The sequence below is a fragment of the Hemiscyllium ocellatum genome, chromosome 7 (assembly GCF_020745735.1).
Source record: "Hemiscyllium ocellatum isolate sHemOce1 chromosome 7, sHemOce1.pat.X.cur, whole genome shotgun sequence".
Taxonomy (NCBI): Eukaryota; Metazoa; Chordata; class Chondrichthyes; order Orectolobiformes; family Hemiscylliidae; genus Hemiscyllium; species Hemiscyllium ocellatum.
The window spans coordinates 48,252,415-48,278,213 of NC_083407.1; the positions used below are offsets into that span (position 1 = coordinate 48,252,415).

Sequence of the window (25,799 nt, forward strand, 5' to 3'; positions counted from 1 at the left end):
CCCACTTCTGCCCTTATGAAGGAGGGAAGGGCATTGATGAAGAAGCTGAAAATTGTTGGGTCTAGGGCTTGGCATTGAGGAATACCTGGAGTGATATCCTGAGATAATTAACTTCCTAAATAACCATCTTTCGTTGTGTAAGGAGAATCCCAACTTTAAGAGCTAGCTGATTCCTAATCATGTCAGTTTTGGGGTCCTTGATGCCATATTTGGTCAAATGTTGGCTTAATATCAAGGGCAGTCATTCTGACCTAACACCTGGAATTCAGCATTTCTATCCTGGTTTGGACCAAGGCTTTAAGTGATGCCAACGGCTGAAATCAGCTCTGATTCTGGTAAAATTAAACCAAGTATCAGTGAGCAGATGATGATCAAGAGTGCACTGATAGAGTTCTAATGAACCAAGTTGGACTTGCCATGCTTGTTGTGGACAGAGGATAAGTGAGTGATTTTCCACAACTGTCAATATTGTAGTTGTGTTAGAAGAATTATGGCAGTGCTTGTTTCGAAGCCTCGTCTCTTGTACTGGTTCACAACAAATAAAAATATCTCTCCTAAAAGTTTGCTGAAACAACATAGGAAATTACAAGAATTGCATCAACCCTGACACTACACACAAAGGTCCACCCAGCCAAGCAGATAGTCTGTGAACCTGACAACATCAAGCAAAAAGAAAAAAATTGGGACACTAAAGGTCATAATCTCAGATTCTTACATCACCATCCCTGAGCATTTCCTGTCTGAACATCAAGATCTGCCCATCAGAGATGGCAGCAAATGAGTGAACAGTCAAGGAGATGGTGTCCAGGAATCCTCAACATTGACTCTAGACTTCTTTCTCAGTTTGGGTTTTGTCAGACCTCTCAGCTTTGATCTAAACATAGACAACAAATCTGAATTGCAGAGGTAAGATAAAGCAATAGTAAGACATAAAGCAAAAAAAAAGGACTACAGATGCTTGAAATCAGAAACAAAAATAGAAATTGCTGGGAAAACTCAACAGGTCTGGCAGCATCTGTGCAGACAAATCACAATTAATATTTTGGAGTCCAGTGATCCTTTTTCAGAACTGATTGTAGCTTGGAAAAGATTGGTATTTAAATGCTAAAGAAGGCAGCGGGGAAGGAGGAGGAGAAAAAAGATAGGTGGAAATGAAGCCCAGACAGAAAGAACAATAGTTGGACAGACAAAGAAATGGATCAGGATTAGCCTGGGGGAAAGACATCAAGGCAAAGTTTGATCAAAAAGAATGACAATAAGAAATCCTAGCAGAACAGAAAGAATTTGGAAGCATGGGGAAATTATTCCATGGCTGGAGGATATCCTTGCACAAAGTAAGCTAGTTGTGAATCTAAGAGGTCAATCATTCATCTCAACCCTTGGACATTATCTGGTGAAGTCCAGCAGCAATGTCCTGAGTCCAACCATTTTCACAATGCCAATAAAAGATATTAACTGTTACTTTGTCTGGAGGATTATACTTTAAGAAAAAAGACACTGAATTACGCATATTGGTATACATAAAAATTAAGTAAGTTAGTTTTCATGGAAGTCTATTGTTTATAATTTGATGTTCTTCTCACTGTGTCCTGGCTATATTTCCTGCATCGATGACTTTGAATTCTCAAGTTAGAACTAGTTAGCATTCAAAAAAATGTTCATTAACGAAAGCATGTGTAGATTTCATCAAGGCAAGTCAGGATCGAGATAACTGGTGGCTCAGAGTTTGCTGAAAATACAATTGCATGTGAACAAGCACGCCATTGCTAAAATATAAATTACTCAGTAACCTGTGACGAAGAGAAAGCTTTTCCCTGTTGCCTCATTATCAGCTTCTAGAAAATGCAAGTATGTACAAATGTATGTTTGAACAAGTCTAACTAACAAGCATATCCTGATCCAGCAAAATCTAAGCCAATACATTTTTTTTTTAGGTGACTGCCTGGAGTGATAAACAAATGCTAACAATAGACATAGACTTTCAGAACGGATTCTCAAGTGGCATATTAAAAAGTAAACATGTTATGAGGTAATATAGACAGAAAGTTGTTATAAAGGTACACTATTATTCTGAGATTAGAGGAAAGTTGAAAATAAAATACAATAGTCTAATTTTGGTCTTGTGTGTAAAAGTGATTTGAATGTGGCAATATTGAACACAACCATAGGCTATTGGGAGATAAAGTAGCAATGGGATAAGTTTTGACATTTTCAAAAAAAAACACTAATGAAGAAATGGTGGGAGCAGAAGTTAAGAGCAAAAAAAAAAGGCCACCAATCAAAAATATCAAGAATGGTCTGCCCTAGGCTTCAACTCCTCCTTCATGCAGTTAGCCTGTTCCAAGGTAGGTTGTGCAACTAATGCTCTAAGAAACAATCTCATGCACAAATAAAAATTCATCTTTCACCATACCCTGGTGCATCTGATTTGTTTGGTCTACATGCAGATAAAGAATCCCCAATAAAAATTATAGTGCTTTTTTAAGTCACAATGATTTATTTCTGTTTATGCTGTCCTCTCATCTATCTTGTTATAAATGCTGCATGCATTCAGATAAAGAACCTGATAAAAGCTTTGACATTTTAATCTTTATTACTTAATTCTGGTTCTAACTTTTGCTGTATTATTCTGCTGAAATATTTTGTCCAGCCCTATATTGTTATTGTTTGCCTCTTCCTCATACCTCTTCTCTTTTTTGATTCTGATTTTTTAAAAACTTCCATTCAATTGACGCCCTCACCAACTAATATTTTAAAGGCCCATCTATAACTCTAGTTATAGCGCCTCATCTTCCGCCTGGGAACCCTCCAACCACAAGGTATGAATTCAGATTTCTCCAGTTTCCTCATTTCCCCTCTCCCCACCTTGTCTCAGTCGGTTCCCTCAACTCAGCACCGCCCTCCTAACCTGCAATCCTCTTCCTGACCTCTCCGCCCCCACCCCACTCCGGCCTATCACCCTCACCTTGACCTCCTTCCACCTATCCCACCTCCATCGCCCCTCCCCCTAGTCCCTCCTCCCTACCTTTTATCTTAGCCTGCTTGGCTCTCTCTCTCTTATTCCTGATGAAGGGCTTATGCTCGAAACGTCGAATTCTCTATTCCTGAGATGCTGCCTGGCCTGCTGTGCTTTGACCAGCAACACATTTGCAGCTGTGATCTCCAGCATCTGCAGACCTCATTTTTTACTATAACTCTAGTTATATGATTTTCCAGGACACTGGTCCAGCAAGGGTAAAGTCAAACCCATCCAACAGAACAACTCTTTTTCCTCAATACTGGTGGCACTACCCCATCAAACAGAACCCATTGCTCATATGCCAATCTTCAGATTTTAAGTACTTAGTGGTAGGATTAGAAGGTGGTTGTAAAGAAATCTTTTCACTGGAGCATCTTAACGATCTGGAAATCATGAACTGGAGGCAGAAATCCTCACTTCATTTACCAAAAAACCTAGATATTGTTTTGAATTGCCATTGCCCCACAGGAGATGAAGGCACTTTTTTTTATTTAAAGACAGAGACATAGATTTCAGATATGTTACTTACTTTTTAATTATATTGGCAGATGCTTTGGTAATTTTGTTTGCAAGTCGCAAGAGTCCTTTGCCGTACTTCTTTTCTAGGTCAGCTCTGAAAAAGCACAGAACTGTCATGTGTTTATAATAGAGTAATGCAATTGGTAAAACTATAAAGGCACAATCATTTTTAAAGATTGGTGCCAGCTCCTCATTGAACTCTTCTTAAAACTGCAATGTCCACACAATTCCCTTTATTTGAAACAGCAACCTAGGCAATGAAATCGTTGGTAGCAAGCTGTCAGGGTTATTCTGTCACTTCGGATAAGAGCGCCCACTTGCACTTAACTTTTATCCTGAAACACACTGCAGCAAAAATAAACCTCCCAAAGAAATCTGCTGTGCTGCAAGTCTCCTCAATTGTCATCAGTCATTGCATCCTGCATAATGACATGCTGGATAGAGTCCAGCTACAGGAAGCAAAGGAAGTATCATGGGAAAGGGAGGAGAATGTAGACGGAGATAATGATCAGCAAAAGAATGAACACAACTCAGAAGGTCATCCTGTCATTGATCCAAGAAATAGCACAAATGCTCTTGATATGCAAGAGAAAAATAAGGCTCAGCAAATGCAAAGACACACCTAAAACCCTATATTTATTATGTGCAACATCTTCCCATCTGAAATTACACTTGCTAGTAATTTTCCAAGATGAACAAGGTTGATCACTTCATCTGGCTCCACACAAAAATTCCCTCATTTGTCCTTGAGTGGACATACCCTTTCCCTAGTTACCCTCTTGATCCTTATACACATATAAAACACCATACGATTTTCCTTAATCCTATTTGTCATTTCATGACCCCTTTTAATCTTCTTAAGGTCTTTCCTGCTTTGTTTATATCTATATGTCATCAATTTCCTAAAGTTTCCTTTCTCTTTTTAACTAAACGTGCAATCTCCCATCATATCCTTTATTTACACAGCAATGTGGTAGTCCTGAATTCTAATCAACTGGCCTTGAAAGTATTCACACATGCCAGATGTGGATCTACCCTCAAACAGCTGCATTCCATCTACATTTCCAAGTCCCTGCCTCATGTTGTCCTGGTTAGCCTTTCCCTATTTTAGTACTTTCATCCAAGGATTACTCTTATTCTCACCCATAAGTAACTTAAAACATACGGAATTATGGTTACTACTCCCGAAATGCTGCCCCAACTTTGATCACTTGGCCAGGCTCATTCCTCAATACCAAGTCTAGTATGGCCCCTTTCCTTAATGGTCAATTTACAAACACCTGAAGGAAACCCTCCTGGACATACCAAACGCATTATCCCTCATCAAAGCCCTGGAACTAAGGGAACTAAGTCAATATTGGGGAAGATAAAATCATTCACCACAACACCACTGTTGTTGTTAAATCTTTCCGTAATATGTCCACAGATCTGTTCCTCTGACTGTTGAGAGGCCTGTAATTACATTCCATCAAAGTGATTACACCCTTCCTGTTCCTGAGCTCTATCCATATAGCCTCACCTGCTGCATGAGCCAGAACCTTATGAAAGAAACATCTCAGCCAGCATAAAAAGTCTAATGTGGACTGAGTTCCTCATGAAACCAAGAAAGGAGTAGGCTACCACTGCCTGAAGCCCTGTTGGTTATTATGCTAACTCAGATAGCCCAGAATCCACATTATCTAGTCTTTGAGTTGTTCCATCAAGGTCCAAAGAATTTTTGTTTGATTCATTCACAGGGCCAGACAATCACCGGCTAGGCCAGAATTTATTGCCCATCCCAGAGGGGCAGTCGAAAATCAACCATATTGCTATCGGTCTGGAGTCACACATATTTCAGACCAGGAAAGGTGGCAGTTTCCTTCCCTAAAGGACGTTAGTGAAACAGATTATTTTTATGGCAGTTGACAATGGATTCTTGGTGACTGTTAGACTCTTAATTCCAGATTTTTCCTTTTTATTGAATTCAAATTCCACTATGTGCAATGGTGGGATTTGAACCCAATCCACAGAACATTACCTGAGTCTCTGAATTAATAGTCCAGCAATAATACCACTAGGCCATAACCTCCCCTTTAGAAATTCTCATTCCCTGACCAAGAATCGAACAAAGACTGCGGCAGCAAAAGCCCCAATTCTTAATTACTAGACCAACAGAGAAGCTATTTGGTCCCCACTTTCTTGTCTAATCCATTGTGCTTCAATTTTAATTAACAATATAACGTCAGTCACTTAACAAAAATCTTCCACAAGTTCACACACACCATTCACTGATTTTTTCCTGAGTGATTCTGTCAAATAATTTTATTGGGTTCATTAGGCAGGGCCTCAATTCCATTGAGCAATATTAACACTCATAGGGTCAGTTAGCTGGATGTCAGGTTTACAATGCAGAGTCATGTCAGCAATGTGGGTTCAATTCCCACACCAACTGAGGTTACCATGAATAATTCTCCTTCTCAACCACTCTCCTCACCTGAGGTGTTGTTAAATCCCTATCAATTCATTCTCTCTAATGAGAAAGCAGCCCCATGTCCAGGAGGACTATCGTGAACTTGCCTTTATTAATACTCATTAATGCCTGTGTCATTTCAAGTTAAGTGGAAAGATTAAATTTTCCCAGCTGCTGCCAGGCTCCACTTTCCTGGATCATTACTGTGGATTCCAAGTGTTATGTGTTGTTTAAAGTGATAGTTCTGAAAGGGTTAATGCTGAGGATTGTATTAAGCACAACCCACTGTGATGATGCTATAATAACTTAGATGGGAAAGGGAGAACATTTTAGGACTGCAAAACAGGGGAAGACTGTCATTATAAGGAAGACTGTCGTTACAGTTCTCCCAAAAGTCTTAGTAATAATCTTCTTACTAAAGTAATTTGTATCTGATTGTTATCATGCAATAAATTACATCTTGCTTAAGACAAGAGCTCTTCTCATTAAACTTCCTAGTAGTTTTTTCTGTATCACCTTAGACCAAGTAAGCTCCATAGACCTAGTCAGAAAGAGAAGATGGTGGCACCAAACTACCCAATCACATGTTGGCTGCGATAGGCATCATATACTCATACGACACTATGAGCAAAAACATTTAAAGCCTAATTTCAGTCCACAAACCTGTGAAGAAGCAGGCTCAGAAATTCTGTGATTGTGTCATTTTCCTCAGGTGAAACAATACATTCTTTAAAAAAAATACAAGGCAAAGACAGACAAACCTGTCATCAACAAAACTCTTCAGCAAAGAAAAATGTGTTTTTGGATATTTTGGTATAGATTTCAAATCATGTCTCTACAAAGAGCATGCAAACAGAACAAAAACATTTTTTTGTGATGGAGAAATATTTCAGGGAAATAAAATTTGAGAGGGAAGCACATTTCATTGATACAAGAATTTGTCAATCATGGACAAGTTTTTCCAGCCACAGCACAGCATACCAATGACAAGAAGTGCACCTCCTAACACTGTCAGGTTATTTATCTGACAGACAGAAATTGAATGTGTTTTAATTATTGTTAACTTCCTAGTATGAAATCTTGCATTATGACAAAAATGACATATCCTAAAATCTGTTCTCATAAAATTTTAAAAATTATTTATGACAAATTAGTATTCTGGCTGAAATTTGTTTGGCATAAACATATAGAAAATCATTCATTGCAGAGATATCTTACTGATTTATTCTGGGAGCCAGAACAAATACAAACTGCAGCTAAAATATTCTAAATTCTACAACTTTTTCAAGGGAGTGTTTGAGTATGTGTCATGCATTGAACAACATAACTAGAATGAAGCAATAATAATGACATAGCGACTGCATTTAAAATTACCCAAGCAGATATTGATAATTATTTTATTCACTGATTAAGTATTTTTCTCACCCACACAAACATAATGATTCAAAGTGTCTTCTGAGTTTTAAAGTTATTAGTTACCCCATTGAAGAATGATAGGATTCACACACTCAAGAAGATACGCTGTACTGCATGATATGGATCGGAATTGCCAGTCATAAAACTCCTTTACAACATTCAGAAAAAGAGCTAGAGGAAAAGGTTTCATTGCAAATTTTTTACAACAAAATTACTTAGAGATTTTTGTAATGCTAATCATAACATTAAGATTGTGTTCATTGTTACCTCTGCTGAAGGACAGATATGAGTTCTTTGGAGTAACTGTCACCATTTTTGGCAAACATCTTGATATGTTGATACATCCGATCATGCTGAAAATAGCCAGAAGTCGGTTAATATTTACACACCTTCATCTTTGACCAAAAATAATTGGAAACAGTCATTTTTTTAAAAGTCAGGTCTAAGGTCATCAGAAATTAAGTAAGGATGCAAGTAAAACCAACTTAAACCATTTATTTCTCATGTGGAATTTGAGTACCTACTTAACAGTATTATTATTTGAAACATGGCAGCAGCAAGCCATTAAGTGCCTTAAACTGGTTCCACCAGTCAACTAGATAATAGTTGATGCGTTTCAACTCCATCCATTACCTATCTTTGATCCCGATCCCTTTTACACTTCTTCATGTGATGTGGTCACTGCTGATTTGTTGCCCCATTTCTAATAGTCCTTGAACTGAACTGCTTGCTAGGTCATTTCTGACAGCAGGTAAGAGTCAACCATATTGTTGTTTTGCCCATGATGTTTTGCTAAACATGACGCCAAACTAAACTAATTCTTTCTGCCTGCCTATGGGCCATATCCCTCCATTCCTTGCTTATTCATGTGTTTATCTAAAAGGCCCTTAAACCGCCCCAATCAAAACTACCACTCTCCATGGAAATAACTTTCCATTCACATCTTCTTTGAACTTTACCCTTCTTACCTTAAATGCATGCCACCTATTACTAGGCATTTCAACTCTGGAAAAAAGGTTCTGACTGTTGAACCTATCTATGCCCCTCAATTTTATAAACTTCTATCAGGTTTCCCCTCAGCCTCCACTATTCCAGAGAAAATAACCATTGTTTGTGCAGTCCCCTCCTAATAGCTCACACCCTCTAATCCAGTCAGCAATCTGGTAAACCTCTTCTGCACCCTCTCCAAAACCTCCACATCTTTCCTACAATGTGGCAATGAGAATTAAACACAATACTCTAAGCATTGCGAAGGGGAGTTTTATAACGCTGTAACATCACTTCCTGACTCTTGGATTCAATGCCCCATGCAATATGCCTTCTTTAATCACCCTATCTACTTGAGTGGCCACTTTCAAGGAGCTGTGGATTAAGACCCCAAGATCCCTCTGTATATCAACGCTGTTCAGTGCCCTGCCAGTAACTTCACATGTCCTCTTAATATTTCATCTCCAAAAGTGCAATACTTCATACTTGTCTGGATTAAAGTCCATTTGCCATTTCACCACCCATATTTGTAACTGATCTATATCCTGTATTCTTTGACAACTTTCTACACTATCCACAACTCATCTGATCTTTGTGTCACCTGCAAACTTACTAACCCATCTGTCTACATTTTCATTAAAGTAATTCATATGAATCACCAACGGCAAGGCCCCCAGTACTGATCCCTTGCAGAGCACCACTAGTCACAGATCTCCAGCCAGAAAAACATCCTTCCACCACTACCCTCTGTCTTCCATGGGTAAGCCAATTCTGAATCTAAATGACAAGTCACTGTGGATCCCATGTATCTTAATCTTCTCCAGAGTCTACCACGAGAGACCTTGTCGAAAACCTTACTAAAATCCTGTAAACAACATCCACTGCTCTACTCTCATCGATCACCTTTGTCATCTCTTTAAAAATAAAATCAATCAAGTTAGTAAGACCTGACCTGCTCCACAAAAAGCCATGCTCATTGTCCCTAATTATGCCAAAGACATGTAAATCCTATCTCTATATATCCTCTCCAATAACTTCCCTACCACCGATGAGACATTCATTGGTCTCTGTTTTCCTGGATTTAATTATGACAGATTTAACAAAGACAGATTTAACAAAGACAGATTTCCTCAATGAAAGAATATTAATGAATCAGATGGGTTTTTACAACAAAAATGGTGTTTTTGTAATACCATTACCAATCTCGGTTTATTAATTGAATTTATATTCCACCAGTCACCATGATGGTATTTAAACCATGTCTTCACAGCATTATTCTAGGCTGTTGGCTTCTTCATCCTGTGACATTACTACTATGCGAACACCACCCACAACTAATAAAAATTGGCAGTTATTTTTTCAATTCATCCTGCCCCCACAGTCTTTTGCTGAGAGAATTCTGTATTTCCGCTGCTCCTTGTGTGAAATAGTGCACCCTAATTTCATTCCTGAACAATCTAGCTCTAATTTTAAAAACTGATCTGTATTTCCCTCAAACGAAGGAAAAAATATTTGTATCTGCGGTATCAAATCTTTCCATTTAAACTAACTCAGTTAGATCATTCCCTATCCTTTAAACTTAAAGTTTATTCAACCAGGACACCTAATTTATTCCTTTAAGTCTGTTGCATTTCAGATAATCTGTGCTGTATCCCGTGCAAGGTTAATATATGTTTAGTGAGGTGTGGTACCTAACATTCAGTGCAATACTCCAGATAAAACTTGATTTAAACTCAGCAAAAGTAAAACATCACTACCCTCCCCCTTCATCCATAATCCTCAAAGTAAATGTGAACATTGCTATCTCTGTCTTGGTTAATTTTTTGCATTTGTGCACTAGTTTTCATAGCTTATATACCTATAAATTCAAATCCTTTTGTTCCTCTACAGTTTCTAGTACTTTGTAATTAAGACAGTTTTCAATTTATCTTTATTGTTCCAAAGTGGATCAACTCATACTTTACCATATTATACATCATCTGCCACAGTTTTGCCCATTTAATTAACCTGTCTACTCCGCCTGATCCCATCTACACAACTTATAACTCTTCCGAACTATCATCTGCAAAATTTGGATACAAACATTTATATTGCTTCAGGCAAGGCATTAGAAAAGGTAAGATCACAAGATGCTGGAGTAGTAGTCCATTCCCATTCAGCCCAATGAATCTGCTCCACCATTCAACACGAACATGGCTGATCTGGTAATTCTCAACTCCACTTTCCTGCCTTTTAATCATAAACCCAGATTCCCCAACTGATTAAAAAGCTGTCTATCACATCTTTGAATATACTTAACACCCCAATCTAGATAACTTTCTGCAATAAAGAATTCCACAAATCCACTATCCTGAGAAAAAGAAAGCTCCTCCTCATCTATGATTAAGTTGGTGACTGCTTTCTTTGAGATTATGCCTTTTATCCTAGACTTTCCCATAAGGGAAAACAACCTTTCCGTATCTACCCTGTCAAGCTGGTTAAGAACCGTATGTGTTTCAATAAGGTGTCTTATATGAAAACCAAATATTCTCATAAGGCAATCAAATCTTGATGCTCAGCACAGAACTTCTGAGGAAGGGCCACTGGATCTGAAATGTTAACTCTGATTTCTCTCCACAGATGCTGCAAGACTTGCTGAGCTTTGCCAGCTGTTTGTTTTTGTTTCTGATTTACAGCATCCGCAGTTCTCTTAGTTTTTATTTTGCCCAGAACAGATCCCTGGAAACAGCAGGTAATTTAAAACCTCCAAAACACAACAGGTTTGAGAGATTTGTTTAAAATCAGAATCCCAATTCTAATCTGTCTACTTTCAGTTTTAATGTGGACAGGTAATCAGTCTGCTCCCAGGTGGGTGAGTTGCAATTTAAATATTAGAAGCACGTGAATCTCACCTTGATACGAGGCCAACTAAATTCCTGCAGCTGAAACAAAACAGTAGGAGTGTGAGAGCTGCTGCATGCAGAACCCAAAGCCTTGAGCATCCCACTAGGTCCAGAATTATTAGCATTGGGGAACCTGCTAAATCCAATATCCCTGCATCACCAAACACCTAATCCTTCTTACACTGAACTCTCCATACAGGGCTCTGACATTCCACTCTGATCATCTACAATCTCCCATGCACCTCCTAGCTCCTAGCTTTGAGTTCCATACCTGCCCACCCCCCACTCCCACCCCACTTCCAACCCCTCATGTCACCCCATTCTCCTACTGAACCATCTCATGGCCTTGTATCTCTCCAAGTACCCTCCATCTGTACCCTTCAGTCTCCAAATCCCCCTTCCTTCTGTCCTCTTCCCAGCTGCAGTCTGGTCTAAAGGCCCACATCCAAAGGTCTTGGAGGTGCATGAAGAAAGTTTATTGGGTCCTGCCATTCTGCTGACTTTCCATGTTTAGTACAGCTCACCTTCTCCTATCACACCTCCAAGTAACATTTAGCCTCAACTATCAAATCCTGTCATGAAGAGCGTACAGGAGACACTGGTGTACTGGTAATGGCACTGAACTACTAATCTAGAACAGATTTAGAGCTGCTGGTGTTGGAGTGGGTTGTGCAAAGTTAAAAAGCACACAACTCCAGGTTATAGTCCAACAGATTTATTTGGAAGCACTAGCTTTCAAAGCGCTGCTCCTTCAAATCATACCATAGCAGACAGCTAAATATGAATTCAATAAAAATCTGCACAAAAATTCTAGCCTAATGATGATCATCTACCGCCGTCAGTTGTCATAAAAACCCATCTAGTTCACGAATGCCCTTCAGGGAGGACAGGCTGTCACCCATACCTGGTCAGTTCTACATGGGACTCAACAGCCACAGCAATGTAACTGACTCATAACTGTTCGAAAGGCAATAAATGAGGCCAGTGATGTCAACTTCCCATGAACAATTTTTTAAAAACTTTCTATCTTCTACCTATTATCAAACTACATGTTAAAGTTGCTTCCACAACAACGCTTTCCCTTTATGCCAATATTCTGTTGTACAGTTCCTTAACAAAGTGACTTGAATTCCATGAAAAAAACATTTATAAGTGCTCCCTTATGCATTATTTTAGCAAATTTTTCAAAAGTAAATCTAGATCTTTTAGATATAACTTAAATGTCACAAATAGTATGAATTCTTTGACAAGCTTTGACATTTTTTCCCGGATATAAAACCCTAATGACAGATTCCGATAACCTTCCATTAAACTGACACAGGTCTCCAGTCTTACAGATTCCAGTCTTACAGATTCCAGTCTTACAGATTCCAGTCTTACAGATTCCAGTCTTACAGATTCCAGTCTTACAGATTCCAGTCTTACAGATTCCAGTCTTACAGATTCCAGTCTTACAGATTCCAGTCTTACAGATTCCAGTCTTCAGAAAATTCAATTCACTCCACATGATATCACGTATTGTCCAAAAGTACTTGATGTGTAAAAGCTTATATCCCCTGACAAAATTCCTGCAATAATGCTGATGAAGTGAGTCAGAATCTATTGCATCCGTAACCAAGCTCTTCTGCTTGCATCTACCCGAGGACGTAGAACATTGTCCAAGTTTGTCCCGTATTCAATAAGTAGAACAAACTCAACCTGGCCAACTTTTACCCCAGTTGATTCCTGATCATCAATAAAGTAAATGGAAGGGACAACAATATTATCGATTTTCAGCTCGGCGATGCTCAAGTTTGGGTTTTGCCAGAGCCACTTTGCTCTTGGCCTCCTTCAAACATGAACAAAAAAGCTGAATTTCAGAAGTGAGATGATAGTAACTGCCCTTGACATCAAAGCTGACTTTGATTAATGTGGTACAAAAGAGCACAGTCAAAACTGAAGTAAATTGGAATTGAAATAAACATTTCTAACACAAACAAAAAAGATGGTTGGAAGTTATTCAGCTCAGCACCACAATATTTCTGTAGGATTTCCTCAGGGCAATGTTCCAGACCCGATTATATTCAGCGATTTCATCAATGACCTGCTTTACATCGTAAGGTCAAAATGGAGATGGTTACTGAGGATTGCTCAAATATTCAACACCATTTGCAACTCCTCAGATTCTGCAGGAGTCTATATCCAAATGCAAGAGGATCTGGGTTTGAGCTAAAAAGTGGCAAGGACCATTTGCACCAGACAAGTGCTGGCTCCAATAAAGAATGAAACTATCACATGGCATTCACTGGCATTACCATCACTGAATCCCACACTATCAATATCCTAGGGGTTACCTTTAACCAGAAAATGAACTGTACTGGCCATATAGATATTGTAGCTACATGAGCAAGTCAGAGGCAAGGAATCCGACAGCAGGTAGCTCGCATCCTGACTCTCCAAAACCTGTTCAGCATCTTCAAGGCATGTGTCAGGAATACTCCCCGCTTGTCCTGATGAGTGCAGCTCCAACAGCACTCAATACGACTGAGAATAAAGCAGCCTTCTTGTTTGGCATCACAGCCACAATCACTCCCTTCACCATTGACATTTTGTAGCGATGTGTCCCATCTCTAAAATGCACTTCAGAAATTCACCAAAGATCACTACATAGCATCTTCCAAACCCATGACCACTTCATTCTAGAAGAACAAAAAGAAGATATATGGGAACACCACCATCTGCAAGTTCCCCTCACGCCACTTCTCACCCTGACTCACAATTGTATCACCATTCTTAAACTGTGGCTGGGTCAAAATTCGAGAACACTTCCTCATAACATTGTGGCTCTATCTGCACCACACAGATTGAAATGGTTCAAGAAGGCAGCTCCCCACTACCTTGTTAAAAGCAGCTCGGGATAAGCAAATATTGTTGGCCCAGCCAGCGACGCCCATACCTTGAATGAATAAAAAATGTCTGGATTTTCCTAGTTTCTGCTTCGCTCCTAAGTAATAGATTCGCTGAATATACAGTTTCCAACAGTTGGAAAGTTCATTTTATATAAAACCTTCACAGGCAGTAACAATAATCTCACACTGCGAACTTCACTAATTTGCGTTTTAAACGAGAATCACTCAAAAAGGAAAAATGTAAGTATGCAAAGTGAAAGTTGAGTTAAACAGGGACATAAAGTTGTCCTGAGAAACTCTTTAACCACCTTCTTTCTCAAACTGACGAACCATGTCTTAATTGATATTACTTTCAAATGTTTGAACAAGGAGTGAAAATAATGTTTTCTTACAGTACACCCGCTCACAGGATCTCTCATTTTGCCCTTCTTCTGAATTCACACGCACCAGGAAAATGAGTGTCGCTTGCGAGTTTGCACTTGTACTTTGAGCAGTCATCTGATGGTGAAACAGCAAGGAAACGCATATCTCTTGGGTCCTAAAGCCCATGCGCCTAACATAGAAAACCACTGCCAAAAACAACATAAGCAACGTCTCTTTAAGTTTTCTTTTACAGGAATTGTGCAGAAAGTAGCTTAAAGTCAATTTTAATCAAAGGATCTTGCATATCAGAAGATGTCACGTTACAAAATAACATTGTTCCAATTGTTACTTTAATTTACTGGAATGAAAATCAACACAAAGGCGGATCAGGAGCTTATCCATTTTATTTAAATATGACTGACGGTCTTGGTATCCACTCATCAGACAAGTTGCTACAAATTATAATACAATCAGCCATTGCTTTATATATGTTAATCACAAATTACTTATACGGAGATTCCCAAAGCAGTGCGGAGTTCTAGCTCAAGGCAGTTATTTGAAATGTTAATGTGGGTGCGACTTTGGACATTTGAAGTATGAAATAATGAAAAGTAAAGTTCACTTCGCAATGTATTCTCTGTCGTTTAAATTACCCATGTGAATGCAATGGTTTATAAATGGGTGTACACTGCTATTGACTGAAGTACAAGAACAAGCTTGGTAATGTATGTGAGTATTAAGTGTTCTGAAATGCTGAAGATTAATTCCTTGACTTTTGTTTAGCAGGATGTAGGTCATGTCAAATCTATAATTATAACTGATAAATAAAATAGCACACTAACCTAAATAGAAGTGACTGCTTTTCTGAAAAAAATAGTAATATAGGTTGTTCCTGTAAGGAACAGCAGTTGAGTAATACCACCCATCTTAATTTCCTTTACTGCTGTGAGCAATCTTCCTAAATTTAAATATCACCTGAAAAGGTGAAATATTATGGAGATTGGAGTATCAAGGGAGAGTTGGAATTTGAAATTTAGACCACTGAGGAAGCAGAATGTGTTGGTGTGAAATGTTACCGGCAGTCACCATATTGTTTTTCCACGGGAATTTGTCTTTATGTTTGCTACACTATTCTTCAATTAAATGTAATTGATTGTTTATAATACATAGTACAAATGAGCAAACATCTGTCTCTCTTAAAAGGTCAGAGAAATTACTCCTCTTAGCTGAGGAGCCCAAGGCCAAATTCTTAGAGTTAGATTAGATTACTTACAGTGTGGAAACAGGCCCTTCAGCCCAACAAGCCCACACCGACCCGCCGTAGAGCAACCCACCCTGACCCATTCCCGTATATTTACCCCTTCACCTAACACTATGAGAAATTTAGCATGGCCAATTCACCTAACCTGCACACTTTTGGATTGTGGGAGGAAACTCGAGCAGACAGTGCAAATTCCACACAGACAGTTGCCTGAGGGTCTCTGGCTACTGTGAGGCAGTAGTGTTAACCAGTGTGCCACCATGTCGCCTTGAACAAGTCTTTAAAAGATCTAAGCAGAAAAAAATGGATTTAATACAGGGGAATGGAAACAGTTTCTTCTTTGTTAAGACAGAAAAGTTAAGAAGTGTACAACTCATATTCACAATCCAGTACAGGAAAAGGGTATTCGTGAGGAGAGCAATTCTGGATGTCACCGTCTAAGAGAACAATGCAGTCTGAAGATAGCAGAAGTTTCATGCAGAAGTGGTTGTCTGTTAATAAGAAATAACCACTCGGGTATCTTCTAATGAAAAGAAGGATGATGTTAAATATTTAGCTCATTTTTTTTTGAGAAGGCTAGAAAAGGCACAATTGTTTGAATAGTTTTCATCCATTGTAACTTGTAATGATAATTTTAAAAATACTCTGTAAATTTTTAAAATCATATTTCTGGAGAGTTTCACAACCCAGATCACATAAACTAGAATATCTGCTAATGGGTAAAACAACTGAAGAATAATGGTGGATGTTTAATGAAACATTTAATACAATACAAAACCATTTTATATCCCTGAGAGGGAAAAACTCCATTTCACAGAGAAAAACAAATCCATGGACAACTGAAGAGATAAGGGACAGCATAAAACACAAAGATAAGACTGACAAAAATGCAAAATAGCAGAACAGATCCAGCTGAGTGGGAAAAATCAGCAAAGGGAGAAAAAACAGGTTATGAGTTACTAAAAGGAATAATTACAGGAGATATGCAAGGTACATCAAAATCATTAAGAAGTAATGTTGTAGTTACAGAAGTGGAAAGTGGGTGGTCAGCAGCAATGTTGGCCCATTAAAGATTGCAAGGGTGAATACTGTCAATGACTATGGTAAAATGGCAGACATGATGAAAACTACTTTGCCTCAGTATTTGCAGTAGAAAATGAAGATAGCTTGCTAGAAGTCCGAAGGAAAGGGAGCAGGGGCTGAATAAAAACATCGGCAACAAGAAAATTAATGGGACTAGAAAATGACAAATTCCAAGGACCTGACGATTTCCATCTAAATGTGTTAAAGGAATAGGGGAGCACGTTGTATATTCCCTAATCATAATCTTGTAGAGTTCCCTAGATATAGGGGTCATCCATCTGGATTGGAAAATTGCATACATTACTGCTGTTTAAGAAGGGTGAAAGAAGAAAACCAGGGTCTTACAGACCAATTAGCCTAATATTTTCACAGGGAAATTGTTGGGAGTATATAAATATGGAAAAGATAATTGAACACCTTGAACTATTTTAGTCAGGTTCAGCCAGCTGAAATCCTGACAGGCCATGCCTGACAAATTTTATTGACTTTATTGAAGAATTGACTCAGATAGTGGACTGGGAAATGTCTGTAGATGTTGTTTACGTGGACTTCCAAAAGGCTAGTTAATAATGTCCGATAAGAGACTATTAACTAAAGCAGAAGCCCACGGGATTGAGGGCAAATTACTGGCACAGCTGGTAAATTGATTGAGTGGCAGGTAACAGAAAATAAGAATAATGGATAGGTATGCAAGTTGTCAGGATGTGATCAGTGATATTTCACAAGGATCTGTGTTAAGGCCTCAGTTATTGACATAAGTTATTAACATTTTGGATACTGGCATAGAAAGCATATATCTAGGTTTAATGATGACAAAAAAATTAGGTGGCATTGTAGACAGTGTAGATTAGATTAGATTACTTACAGTGTTGATAGCATAAAATTACAAAGGGATATTGATAACCTAAATGAATGTGTAAAACTGTGGTAGATGAAGTCCAATGTAAGCAAATGTGAGCTTATCCATTTTGTAGATTGTAATTTCTAGATGGTATGAAGTATAGTAGATGTTCAAAGAAACTTGGGGGGTTCAGGTGTATAGGTCTTTAAAATGTTATGAACTGGTGCAGAAAATAATATAGAAAGATCGTGGAATGCTGGCCTTTATTTCTACAGTACTGGAGTACAAGAATATAGATGTTAACTGTAGTTATACAAAACCTTGGTGAGACCCCACTTGGAATATGTGAGCCAGATCTGGGCATCACACCTGTGAATGGATGTATTGGCTTTGGAGGGAATACAGCATTGGTTTACAAGAATGATACCTGGACATCAAGGGTTTCGATATGAGAGAGACTGTAGAAATTAGACCTAAATTCTCTAGAATTTAGAAGGTTAAGGAGTATTTGATCAATGTTTTCCAGATATTAACAGGAAAGTACAGAGTAGATAAACTCTAGATTCTAGGATTAGGCAGCCTAGTTGTAGAATTAGAGCCAGACTGTTCATGACAGATATTACAAAACACTTCTGCACACAAGGGGTGGTAGATATTCGGAACTCTCTTCCACAAATGGCAGTTGATATTGGATCAGTTGTTAAATTATCTATCTCAGATTTAAAGTTTTGTTAAGCAAACGTATTATGGGGTATGGGACAAAAGTGGATATATGGAGGTAGGCCAGACATCAGCCTACCTGATGACATGATCTCATTGAAAGGCTCCAGGTGCTGAATGACCTACTCCTGTTCCTATGTTTCTATGTTAGTGTTCGTATAAACCCTTTAGTAAAGGGGAGTTTAAATACTTGTAGAAATATATAAAGGCATATTTATATAGTGAACTTTTAATGGGCAACCAGAGAGAAAAAAAATCATTGTTTAAATAACCTGTGTGTACCAAACTACTTATCAACTAAAACCACATAAAAATAACACGCAGAATATATAAATGAGAAAAATTTTACTGAGCAGATAACTATTTTTTTCAAAATAGCACATTAACAATATTTAACTCTTGTAATTTCAATGTGCATTCCTGTTAGGGTGACTTTTGTGCACTGCAAATTATACCATGGGTTTGCTAGATATATTGCTGTCAGGATATGTTACTCATTTAATTGGTTAATTTGAACACTGATTTGGATGTTGCCCAATAAAAGTTGTATTATTTTGTGGAACCCCCAGTATTATTGTTGCTTACTCGTTCAGTTTCTCAACATGAGGACTGGCTTTTTCCATTGAATTGAATGGAAATATGTAATTAACAGCTAAAGACTCATTTCCTGAAATCTTCAGAACTTAAGCCATTTTTGATTACATCCCAACTTGTATTTCCTGTTGACAGTTTGCATAGCATTCTTTAAAGATTCCAAAATAATTTTATATTTATTCTGAAAATATTGTTTTCTTCCACTGAATTGAACTTTTGAGTTCAATCATAGTGAGCAAATTAACATTACCACATTCATCATTCTCTCTGTGACTGTAATAGGCATATTTATGTGCATGTCCATATTATTGAAAATAAGCTGAGAAAGCTCCCTTTTATTTACAAAATGGAACATCAGATTGTCAATTATTTAACAGAATGAAAGCATCCAAGTGCAAAGGAGATTGTGTGGAACAGAATTCTAAACAACTTCCTTTGAAATTGAAAGGTAGTAAAACAAAAAAACAAAAGAAAATCAATGGCATTTCCTCCATTCTGGGTTTTAGCTCCTGATCAGCATAAATAGTTAATATGTTTGGATGAAGTTGTTTAGTCTATAATTTAATAGAGATAGTGCCACCTCTTAGATTAAGATTGCTGCTCTGGAGGAGAATAGATGCCTCTCGCTGACCCTGGTCATCTCTGCTGGTCTTGAAGTTATTTCAGGTTGGCTCTTTGATCTCTATTGGGGCATAGTGCCAAAATGGGGCAAGGTTTTTTCAAGGACAAAAATAGAATTTTATTTGTTTCAGCCACTGCAAGACCATGCTCTATGTGTGCTTCTACTGTAAACAAATGTTTAATATGTATAGTACATTGTTCACCTGGCTCCAGCAGGTGTTCCTTGTTCAAACTGTGTAAATATTGGGAACAATGTTGGACGTGTGCCCTCTGCTGCTGGATCTAAGGGCTGGAAAATGGAAGGTCAAGTTTTCAGCCAATAGGTGTAACCGTTTATGGTTTTGTAAAGAATGTCATGGACTGTGCAGAAAGAAACACAGGAAGATTGCTCTCCATGATCTGTAATGATTATCTCACTCCATTCGCCAATGCTCACCCCATTATGTTTGCACCATGCTCCCACAGCATTTGTTGTACATTCACCAGTGGCAGAAGTACTCATTACAGTCAGGATCTAATGGGACTCGCAGTACTTGCACCATATTTGAAGTCCAGTCATGTACAAATACCACCAGCCAGAAATAGTCCTTCAAAGTATATATAGTGGGAGGGAAACAAGAAATGAAAGCTTCAAAGGCCACATTTATGACATGGGTAGCACTTCATTGCAAATAGAGTATTACAAATGTGAAAAGAACAGAAAATGCTGGAGAAACTCAGCAGGTCTGGCAGCATCTGAGGAGATAGAAACAGTTATTGTTTTGAGTCTGATATGATTTTTTCAGTTCAGAAAAGGTGGAGAAAATTATATTTTGATACTTTTGACAGAGGAAGAAGAGAAGTATGGGTGGTGAAAAGCTCAGTGCAAAAGGCAAAGAGGTTGCAAATTTAGGTAGAGAGCAACAGAGACATAGCATTGGTATAAATTAAGATGTGGAAGAGTGAAGATGGTTCGGCTCAGCTGAGCACAAAATAAACAAGACACAAACAAGCCTATGTTTGGGTGGGGTGGGGGAGGGGGTGCGGAGTGGTGGTTGGAGGGTGTGATTGGCAGCGGAGAAGAATTTAAGAAAAATGGATGTCATTAGCTAGGCACTGACGCTGTAGAATTCAATATTGATCTCAGAGGCTGCAAAGTGCTTAAGTAAAATGTTTTTTTTACAGTTGCATTGAGCTTTTTTGGAACATTGCAGTGCTTCATGACAGATAAGTTAGCATGAGAAGAAGGTGATTTATTGAAATGACAAGCAACTGAAAGGTTAGGGTCATGCTAAAGGACAGAGTGGAGGAGCTCCTCAAAGCAGTCACCCAGTCTGTGTTTGATCTTACAAGTATAAAGGAGCCTGCATTGTGAGAAGCAAAAAAACAGTAGACTAGACTGAAAGGGGTACAAGTAAAATACTGCTTCACCTGGACCTTGTACAGTGAGGAAAGACATGAATATGCAAGTGTTACATTTTCCTGCAAGGGAAATATTATGGGGGAGTGAGGAAATCTTAGGAGAGATGAAAGAGCTGACCAGGGTATCACAGGATGAATGGTCCCTGCCAAATGCTAACATGGTGGGGTGGGGAAGATGAGATTTTTGGTGATGAGAGATAGTGGAAGCTGATCCTTTGAATATTGAGATTTGGGTGGGTAGGGGTGGGTGCAGAATGAGGTCAAGACAATCCTATTGTTCTGGGAAAAAGAGGAAGGGATTGGGACCGAAATGTGAGACATGCAGTTCGACATGACTAAGGACCATGCCAACCATATTGGGGGTAATCCTATGTTGAGGAAAAGTAGGGCATGTTGAAGGCACCCTGGTGGAAGATGACATCATTGGAACAGATGTGAAGGAGAAGGACAAACTGGGAAAATGAAATAGAATCCTTGTAGGAAGTAAACTATGAGGAAGTGTAATAGAGCTAAACTTTGGAGCCAGTAGGCTTATAATATTTTAGGTGGATAGAAATGGTTAGAGAACTCAAGGAGGCAAGAGTCCCAGATGAGAGACCAGGTGAATGTGTAAGACATTTGTAAATGTTGTGCCATCTAAGTTGTGATAGCAATGATCATACCGTGGCTTGTAAACATTGTCATTGCCACAAGTCAGACCCAAAGTACTCTGGACATTTTTAATTACAAAATACAATTTCTTCTTTTGGTGGTAAATTTGGCTGGAGAGAGAGAAAACCAAAATGCATGTCACTCTGACAATGTCTCTCCCACAGATGCGAAAGTAACTTCAAACAATGAACCATTGCTTTTGGGGGTAGAAGACACATCAAAACAGACAAGATTATGATCCTGTGACTGCAAAAATAATGAGGGGCTGCAAAATCAAATGTTCAATAGGAAGCCACATAGAGTCATCTTATGGATTATCTCCTAAATTGCAGATATATTTTGTTTTTCCCTTTGAAAGGTACAGCAATTAAGCAGCCAGTTCCATCTCTGTGCAGTGTGCTGGTGGGATGGAACAGTCAGGGCTCAACCATTTATGTGCTGCAAAAATCACACTCAAAGATCCAGCCTCTAGTCATCTCTATGTTGCAGGTAAAGGCCTTTGCTCACTGAGTGTTGCAAATCATTCAAAAGGATTTGTGATAACAAAAGGACAGTTTCACCCTGAATACTGTGTTTCATTTCAGCTCAAAAAGAATTTAACTACAGAACTACAAAACTAAAGAGTGTGAAACTGCTCAACTCCCAATGGCAGTGCCTCCTGTAACCTTCACTGCAATGGCTGCAAAATTCACTTTGCAAACAAAACAGAGACTGATATTTAGATCTGGTTTTCTTTTTAATTTTATCCATTTGGACTCACCTTTTATTTCCATATTTGTGTGTATGTGTAGTATGATCTCACATTTATAGATAATAAACTCTTTTTACATAAGAACATAAGGAGTGAGAGTAGATAGTTCAGCTCCTCGAGACTGCTCTCCACTGAACATGATCATGACTGATCTCATCTCGGTCTCAATTCCACTTTGCTACCTGATCCTCATAAACCTTTAACCCATTACTAATTAAAAATCTATATCCTCCATAAATTTTCTTGATGTACCAGCATCCACTGCATTCTGGGACAGTGAATTCCATAGACTCACGATCCTTTGAGAGAACCAATTACTCATCTCTGTTTTAAGTCTGCTACACCTTATCCTAAAACTATGATCTCTTGTTCTAGATTGTTGTTCAATGCACTTTTTGTTCTGAAGAAGTGTTATCATTGTTTGACAGATAAATACCAGCATTTTGGAAGTCAGCTCACTTGTGTTGCACCTCACCCGCGTTCAGCAGTGCTTCCTTGTTGCCAGCCTGGGACCAGTTTCTACAGGACCACCTTCCACCTCTGATGAGAGGGAAGAGCAGAATTTGCACTAAAAACATGCACAGCATCACAACTGCCCTCTCAGGACAGCAGGATGAACACTAAGGTCATGCTGGAAAAAGGTGAAAACCCCTATACAGAGGAGCAGATCACTTGACTGTGTGAATACAAGTGCCTCAGAAGGCACTAGCTCACAGGTGACTGCTAATGTGAACACTTCCCTGGAACAAGATCTTATTTCCAGTGGATCAGGTGGACACACATTGCCAGTGGCTAAGAATATCCTTGTCACTAGAGGACATGCCCAACATGCCACCATTGATTGCCCATACTCCATCTCCAAAACAAGTCACTACTTCTTTCCATGCCATAACTTGTAATGGCTTGTACAGAGGAATGATGAGCAACATTAGTGGACAGTGAGTGATAGTGAGGCATGGATGGAAAAGGCCACTTGCTGAGAAGAGGATCAGCATGAATATTTATTGCTCAGATTACGACATGAAAGAAAGAAAGCCAACAAGAATGGACAGGTCCTATGCTCAGACCACCCACTCTGCTGCAACCTTGATTTGATTCAAGGGTAACACACTATATACACAATATCGATCTATCAGCTTTCTTTTCTTAAAGTATTTTAACTTGAATAAGGCATGACAGCAATGAGGAAACTTGAATAGACATCAACTTATCACACAGGTGACTGATTTCTCACTGCATTGTGCTGGAAGAATTAATTAAATCACAGAGGTTAGAAAGCATGAATCCTCAAAAATTCAGAGTTATGAACAAACATTCAGAGAATTTTATGATTGAGATGCTTTTGAAATTTGAGAAAATACTGGGATATCTCAATTTGTCACCAAATAGCATAAAAAAAAAACGTTTAAAGATTTGGCCATTATGTTTTACATCGTTAACAATCCAACCTGCCGTTTAGTGGATTAACCTGATCAACCTGAATTTGACTATTTATAAATCTGCATTTCCAATCTTTTGAACATTCTTTACATTCTTTTTTTGGTTCGTGGTTCCTATCTGCTTAGGTCAAATATTTTTCAAATTGATTTTAGATTCTGCATTTGTTATCATTCTGCTAGTGAGTTTGAAATCCTCACCACCACCTAAGTGGAAATATCTTCCTTTAACTCACCTTCTTTTCCTTTTACAAATTACTTTAAATATATGACCCTCTAACCCACCCCCCAATCCAATTAATGACCTCTTTGCTACAGAAATGCATCATTTCTAACCACTCTATCTTGGTCCCTAATTTTATACAGTTCAATTAAAACTCTCTTCAGTACAGACAGATTTCCATTTGGCAGCAGTCTGAGCTTCAGTGTTAATGGGGAACTGCCAACCTGGAACTAATAGAGCCGAAATGCACAATATGATATATTCATCAGATTGTTCCCTATAAATTTTCTTTGTTGCACATGGCTGATTTATTTCAATACACAGAATATTTCATCTTTTGTGCATGACCATACATGCGCAGCTTCTTAAATGGAGAAATGTTTAATTGGCCTGATCAGCAGTTATTCTAGAAGGATTCACATCTGCAGATGTGAGCATCTTAAAAGGATCAATGCTTGCAAGTGCGTGTTATATAACTGGCTGCGATATATATTCTTCTATTGTCCGTAAAGAACTAGGTCAGAAGTCACGCAGCATCAGGTTATAATCCAACAGGTTTATCTGAAATCACAAGCTTTCAAAGCGCGGCTCTTTTGTCAGGTGACGTCATTTTGTCCACCCCAGTCCAATGCTGGCACCTCCACATCAGGTAAAGAGCTAGGAATTAATGAGCCAGTAAAATGGAACTGTCAGCAGAGGGGAGGTGGTGATAGCATTGGTGATAATGTCACTGGCATAGTAATCCAGAATCACTATCAATGTTCTGAGGTCATGGGTTTGAACAACACCATGATAGATGATGAAATTTGAATTCATTAAATCTGGAACCTTCAGCAGCAGGTGGTGATGGGGAGGGAGGCCATTGATCAGGGGTGCTTATCTCCACCTCTGGGCTGGTAGGTCTGGGTTCAAGTCCCATTAGCTCCAGGGTTTGTCATAACATATCTCAATAGGTTGATTAAAAACATAAATCTACATCTGATAGACAAACTAACTACTGTGAATTATTTTTTTGATTGAAATGTAATTATGGTAATGTTAAAGGAAAGGAAAGAACTCTTGAAAAGAGATGTGATAAAAAAAGCAGTGGAACTCAAGCAGTTGGGACCACCATTGAAATTGTCAATGTCGAGGAGGAAGGCTGAGGTTGCTCCAGGGTTATTGGAAGCTCAGGCATTGACAGAGGAAAGCAGAACCTCATGCCAGATCTGGCACAGGCTTCCCACATTTGTTTGCTTGATGAAAGAAGTAGAATTTCTTGTCAATGGACAGATTTGGGAAAAGACTGGAGGAATACCCAATGATCCATTGGGTTGAAGTCTGGATTGAAAATGGATAGCTGGTTCTGGCATCTAAGCGACCCAACATAAAAGAGCGGACTGCATTTGTGATGGAACATCTGTGCAGAAGAATCCATTGGGAAATACTGGGGATTTCAAAGAAGTCTGCAATGGAACTCTGAAACACTGACAGGGACTTCTGTGGACAGCAGGAGACTGACACAGCTAAAGCAAAGGTTTATCAAGTACAAGCAAGCAGAAGTGAAGGTCTGGTTCCTTTGAAGCACAGGATCATATCACTCAGTTCATGGAAAAAGATTACACTCCCAAGAGAAGGCAGTGACTACGATCAGGGAAGTGACTGTCAGCACAGATGCTGACCTCAAGTTGAAGAGGCTGGCAGATCATATTGCT

The 25,799-nt window shown here is 38.7% G+C and overlaps 1 protein-coding gene and 1 long non-coding RNA gene across 2 annotated transcripts in view; one reads left to right on the forward strand and one right to left on the reverse strand.

Moving 5' to 3' along the window:
* Nucleotides 1–14,644, reverse strand: part of nostrin (nitric oxide synthase trafficking) — a 53,065-nt gene extending 38,421 nt beyond the window's left edge. Inside the window, exons 1-3 of the mRNA XM_060827170.1 lie at nt 14,553–14,644; nt 7,671–7,756; nt 3,549–3,632 (exon numbers count right to left, since the gene is read on the reverse strand). Of these exons, the coding sequence (XP_060683153.1) occupies nt 3,549–3,632; nt 7,671–7,756; nt 14,553–14,579 (197 nt within the window). The 5' untranslated portion in view covers nt 14,580–14,644. The remainder of the gene's footprint in view (nt 1–3,548; nt 3,633–7,670; nt 7,757–14,552) is intronic.
* A 415-nt stretch (nt 14,645–15,059) lies between these two features.
* Nucleotides 15,060–25,799, forward strand: part of LOC132817432 (uncharacterized) — a 35,812-nt gene continuing 25,072 nt past the window's right edge. The window contains exon 1 of the long non-coding RNA XR_009644878.1: nt 15,060–15,252. This is a non-coding gene — a long non-coding RNA (uncharacterized LOC132817432). The remainder of the gene's footprint in view (nt 15,253–25,799) is intronic.